The sequence below is a fragment of the Pterocles gutturalis genome, unplaced genomic scaffold (genome assembly GCF_000699245.1).
Source record: "Pterocles gutturalis isolate BGI_N339 unplaced genomic scaffold, ASM69924v1 scaffold517, whole genome shotgun sequence".
NCBI classification, from domain to species: domain Eukaryota; kingdom Metazoa; phylum Chordata; class Aves; order Pterocliformes; family Pteroclidae; genus Pterocles; species Pterocles gutturalis.
The window spans coordinates 4,536-10,607 of NW_010112295.1; the positions used below are offsets into that span (position 1 = coordinate 4,536).

General features: G+C 47.2%; 1 protein-coding gene across 1 annotated transcript in view; it reads right to left on the reverse strand.

The window, feature by feature from the left end:
* Positions 1–1,304: 1,304 nt before the first annotated feature.
* The window catches only part of SLC16A5 (solute carrier family 16 (monocarboxylate transporter), member 5), a gene marked incomplete at its 5' end in the record, with an annotated part of 7,538 nt that continues 2,770 nt past the window's right edge, over positions 1,305–6,072 (reverse strand). The window contains 3 exons of the mRNA XM_010073964.1: positions 1,305–1,546; positions 2,969–3,829; positions 4,783–4,926. Coding sequence (XP_010072266.1) covers positions 1,305–1,546; positions 2,969–3,829; positions 4,783–4,926 — 1,247 coding nt within the window. The remainder of the gene's footprint in view (positions 1,547–2,968; positions 3,830–4,782; positions 4,927–6,072) is intronic.

Consider the following 6,072-nt stretch of genomic DNA (forward strand, 5'->3'; position numbering starts at 1 on the left):
CGCTCCCATTTTGAGCTTCCGTCTTTCTGCTGGTTCTAATGTGCTGAGTAACCATCTCCAGTGCTTTGTGAGCTCTCTGTTTCTGTCAGATCAGGGATGACACTGAATAGAAACTGTTTACAACTCGAGCTGATGCTGAGGGAGGCTGGAAGTTGATGCAGCTCTCATCTAAGCACTTAGGAGTGTCACTCCCAGGAGTGTGGCAGGAAAAGCCCCTTAAGTCCAGGCTGTATGGATATGACAGTCGGTAGCACTGCCTCCTCTCAATGTACTTTTCCCCACAGATTTCTTTGTAGAGTTATGCTTGTGCTTATAAGAAATGCAAGTTATGCTTGTGCAAGCTTCTCTGTAATGAGCATGTTGGTGTAATTAAGCCTGAGAGTCTAGGACTAAAGAACTAAATTCATTTACACAAGGGGGAATGAAGTGGCTTTGAATTTGGCCCTATATAGGGATCCATACGCTTATTCTCAGGTCTAGTAACACCTTCTCTGCCCCACTCCACCCCTGAAAAAAAAAAAAGAAATGGTTCCAGTTAATGCTGGAAAGAAATAACGAATCCTGTTTTATGATATGTCAAGATGCACTTGAGATATCACTAGTTATACAAAGGAGGCACACTAAGGTTTGGGATTTTTTTCTTTTTGATCCTCTGGAGTTGAAACTTTAAGGCTTTGAAAACGTCCTTGACATGAAGAGAAAATATTTGATCTTACTGGAGGTTTGGCTGAGTTCTGCAACCCACGCAGCAGCCTCCGTATAATATTTAGAGATGTGGAAAATAATAACACACTTCCTGTGGAAAGTGTTGTGCCACCCCCAACATGGGAAGCAACCGGGAAACTTCATACAAAGTCTGCACCAAAATTGCACATTCAGACAAGACAATAATACTTCTTTTGTGGAAGAACTACCATTGTGCAAAGCCATTAATACACATTGCCCAGTGCTGCCCAGTGAAATGTGCATGTGAAATTCCAGTGACTCTTAAAGGTACTGACTTAAGCCAATTGAAGGGAGACAGCTTTTGTTACCACGGCTGTTATCCCACGGTTTGCTTTAGGGAAGCGCAGTTCTCTTTGTCCTTCAGCTCTTTGGCTGGTGCTGGTTTCTGGGCTCAGCCTCGGGGCTGGATCGCTCACGTGGAGCCTGGCACGGCCCCGCAGGGTGGGAGCGCAGGGCTGACGGCAGTTGTGGAAAGCAGAGGCTTGTTTTCTCACCCGCCATCAGTGCTGGCCCTTGTGTGGCTTTGGACAGGCCACATAATTGTTTGTGTCCCTCTTCTTTTCTTCTTTTCTTGCTTTTCATATGCTTGTGACGTACACGACTGCTGGAGGGGATTGACTTTCAGACTGTCTTTCGGTTGGCATTTCATTGTATTGGTATGTGGAGGGATCATCCAAAGGTACTTTTGAAGCCTCTTTCAATTTGTTTGTTTTTTCCAGAGCACAGAAGCTGAACGCCATGAATAATGCAGCTGATACCAGGAAGAAACTGGAGTTGTAGAAGACATAGCGGAAATCCCTAGTTATGTCCACCAGGAGACCTGAAATAGAAGCCACAGCTTAGTGGAAGAGAAGATGCATACTATAGTCACTGCTGTTTCTGCTTCTGCATAAAGTATTTCTCAATACACAGAAAAATCAGGAAAGAAAGGAAATGGTAATTTTTCCCCAACCTGCTGATTCATTTTGTTTGCTCAGCAGAGGACCCCTGTGCCACTGCCACTCACTGGATTTTGTAATGAGTGACCCTGTTACATCCCAGGTCAGAACACAGAACAAATAAATAGAGAAATCTCTCAAAAATCAATGTTTGGGTCTCTTAACTGAACACTTGTCTCTAATAGTGTGTGATCAGGGAGAGGAAATTTCACAGCACAGCAAGCATTATGTCTAGCATTAAGTGCCCTCAATAGCAAACATTTAGAAGCGGGATATAGCCAATGAGTAATTTAACACCAATGTTAGAGACGCAAAGGCGATACTCAGGTGAAATACATGATGCCTTCTCTATGGGCTGATTATTTATAGGGAAACACTGGAATGATGTCTGTTTGCTTGTATTCTTCAGTAGATTGGTGATGTTTCTTTTCCTCGTGCACTTTTCTTTAGCAGATTTCAGGGTTACAAGCGGAAATGGAGCTGCTTTTACTGGACTTTGTTTTGCATCTGCCACTCCCATCAGAGATGTCTAAGAAAAGAGCTTTTGTGATTTGAGAAAAGTGACTGACACACTAATCCCAGGGAATACTGGGAAATACAGTGCATGTTGTCATCCCATTCTCAGAAGAGACATTCTGATGTTAGTCTTTTGAATTTGCTGCTGTGCTGCAGGAGCAGGTGTGTCTTGGGCAGGTCACTTAGTGGCATTTGTAGTGAAATCTGTGAATAATTTACGCATTGGGGGCCATAACTAGCTCCTTTCTTGTCTCCAGAGAAAAATGAATACACTCTAGAACTCGGAAAGAAGAGTGAACAGAAGCTTTTACGATAAGGCTTTTGAATAATGTAGAGCTGGTAATAATTCTGATTACAGTTAATGTGTTTAATGGGATGTTCACCATTCCTTGAGACTTCATAGATAAAACAGTGCAAACTGGCAAAGCAGTGAGATGGTTCATAAGCAGCAAGATCCGACCACAGTAATTCCTCTCTGTGTCTTGCCACTGACTGGAAAAAGGCTCTCCTCGCTCCCATGCCTATCAAAGCGCCCTACCAAGGGGGTCACGTTTTCACTGGCTGCTGTTGCTGCAGTGACACTGGGGCAGCTGCAGAAATGGCCTTCCTTCAGCAGTGCGAAGGGGCTGTTCGTTCCTTTCCAACTCTCCCTTTTATATTGCTCCCTCTGCATAATCTGCCTGCCTGCATGGGTTGGGAAACTCCCTCATTTCTCTTCTTTATGCTCCCTAACCCTTGTCACCAGTGTTACCCCATTTTCCCCAGCCTGCATTCATAGCTTCTCTCACCTGTGAGAGGGGGTCCGATGAGGAGGAAGATGCTCTCCAGGATGGTGAAGAGCCCTAGAGCACTTGAGAACCTGTCCATCTCCACCACGTCCATCAGCACCTGGAAGAGGAGTGCCCCGGTGCCGCTCATGGCTGTACCGAGGATGATGCAGTAGACGATGAGCACACTGAACTCGGCTGAAATGATACAAATGAAATTGCTCAGCCCATAGAGGAGCACAGCCAGGCTGAACAGGTAGATGCGTCTCCCTGTGAAGACCCTGTGTCCTGAGAGCAGCCCTATCAAAGGGCGTGCAAAGATGTTGATGATCCCGATAACGGAGATGAGGAGGGCTGCTCTGCGTTCCTCCACCCCGTTCTGGATGGCATAAGGCACAAGGTAGACGTGAGGTAAGGCAAACCCTATCATCATCCAGGTCACTCCAATAGTGTAAATCTGGTAGCCTTTGTTTTGACAGAAGATGTCAAAAGCCAGGTACTTCTGCAGCACCTGGAAGCATTTGGTCCTTCTGGTTTGCTGCTGGAGCTTGGGGTGGGGAGAAGATGCTCCGTTGGACAGTTGTGTCCCTTCTGCTGTTCTCCCCGGCTCCTCTGCAGGTGACTGTAGTGGTGACCCTGATGCGAGCTGAACTGGTCTCATGATGGCTCCACAGACACAACCATTCAATAGGATTCCTCCAAAGATAAGAAAAGTGTTTCTCCAGCCCATCTCATCCAGCAAGTACTGAGAAAGCAGCGGCCATAGCGTGAAACCCAGAGAGACGCCAGTGGATGCCATGGCGTTGGCCAGCGTTCTCCACCGGACAAAGTAGTAGCCCAGCACAGTCACTCCTGCCTGGAAGCTGAAACATGATCCCAGGCCTAAAGGTAAGAAGAAAAGAGAAAATGACAGCGTGTGACCCATCTGCATTGTCCTAAAGGGCGAAAAGAGCCCAAATCCAGGGTGTACCCACAGATGACTTCATCTGCTCCTGAAGCATTTCCTCCCCTGCCAGCCTGCACATCCCCAGTGATCAATACTCAGAAACTCCACACAAGGGATGAAGAAGGATGTTGTGCATAAATTAAATGGCTTGTGTTTTTTGGTATAGTAAATATACCGAGCTAAGCTGACATTTGGCTGGGGCTTGTTGCCATTGCTAACATTGTTCATTAAAAATTTGGTTTTATACTGCGTGCAACAAGCAGTGCTGCTTTCCTGACGCTTTCATCAGGGCTCAGCTTGCAAGATCCAGCAGGACTGGTCCCAAAGTAACCTGAAGAAATTAATTGCTCTGTGTTAGAAAAGAGCAAGAGTTGAAGAACAGTCACATAGGAGAAATATTTGGAAAGGAAAAGTTCCCATCTGTTACTTCTGTTCAAAACCAACAGGTTGAAGGTTTTTTTAGAAAAAATATATCTCCACATTTCTCCAGATTGGGAGTGGTGAAACACAAGCCCAGGGAACTTGGGAAGGACATTGTCCCAACACATTACGTTCCAAGATTGAAAAAACCCCTCTGTTCTTCAAAGGCAAAAGGCTGAGAAGCTACTGAAAAGAACAGACATCTTTGCTCTCCATTTCGCCCTCTGGAGACCTGCAGCTTTTTCCAGAGAGAAGCACTTTCCAGTGAGCTTGGCTGGATGAGGTGTGTGAAAGGGCTGTGAAGGGCAAGTCCAGCTGCTACATGCTTCCCGCTGCGCTGTGGGGCTTTTGATTTATCCCGCCTCACAGATGAATGGAAAAACGTGAGCCCTTAGTCGGGACTCTTGCCATTTCCCATCTCTGCAGACAAGCAGGGCAGCTGGGTTTCCTGCTGTTCTGCGGTACTTACCCGCGATGAAGCCAGCCGTTAGGTAGAGCTGGCCGATGGACCTGCAGAAGGAGCTGGCCACCATGCCCACGCCGCTCAGCAGGCCGCCCAGCATCACCACAAACCTGCAGCCAAACCGCTCCACCAAGATGCTGCAGAGGGGCCCTGGCAGGAAAGGGGAAGCAGTTAGGGAGGAAGGAAATATTTTGTACCTGTTGGACTGCTGCAATTACCGTATTAGTCTAGAGACCCTGAGGATTGTCCCCAGTGTAGGAGGGGAGCCAGGAACAGCCAACATATCCCCCGGTCCTCCCAGGTGTGTGGTCAGCCTGTTAGCTGAAGGGAAGGCTCCTGTCATCTGCTTCTGCTTTGGTCCATGAGGTAGGATTCCTACACTTCCTTGAGATGGATTTCAGTCAAAACTCTTGGAAGCAGAATGGAAGGAGGACCTTAAGTGTAATCCTGGTCTCATTTCACTGTGTCTTTCAAATATTCTGCCACAAAATCTCCTAAATTGCCCTTGGTGCCCTGCTACCTAGGTGAAACTCCTTCGCAAGAGAAGACAGACTCTGAAATAGATGAAGAACATCAGGGAAACAGACGACACCGAGGAGGATTGTTTGGAGATGACTGGAGAGGTAGATTCATGTCTGCATGGGAATCAGTCTGGGCTTCAGGCAGCAGCACTCAAGCTGCAGCTTGTGGAGTCTTGCAGCTGTCCTGCAAGTCATCTTCCCAGGAAAAGAAAAGGATGGGATTGCCAGCGCAGCTCTTTGCATGTGCCTGTCCTGGCAGGGGTGGGCAGGTACAACCGTGTCCACTTCCAAGAGGACGCAAGCTGAGGGGCAGACCCTGCCCATCCCACTCCCACACCTCCGGCACAAGGGGCAGGAGCGAGACCCGTCTGCTTCCGAGGGACAGAAACCTGGGGTTACTGCGTTCGTACGCTGCTGGCAGGCTTTACCAGGAAAGAGTTGTGTCATTTCATCAGAAAAAGCCATGAACAAATAAGCATGGAGATGTGGGTGTTTAAGGTCAGTTAACACTTTAGTGTTCGTCGGCTTCTGGTGAATTCCATGAGATTGTGGCAGATACCAGTTAATGTCATTGAGCATCCTGCATTTTGGGGTAGGAAAAAATTAGTTCAGACCTGCAGACCATCACTGGGAAACGTGCTTCTCTCTTCCCTATTCCTTTGAGGATCCTCAAGGTTTTCCAAATATCCCCCCCTCCCCGTCTTCTGAACACTTAAGGTTATTATAAGCAAATGCAAAATGACCGTAAGCTTCAGAATTAGGAGTCAATCAGTGT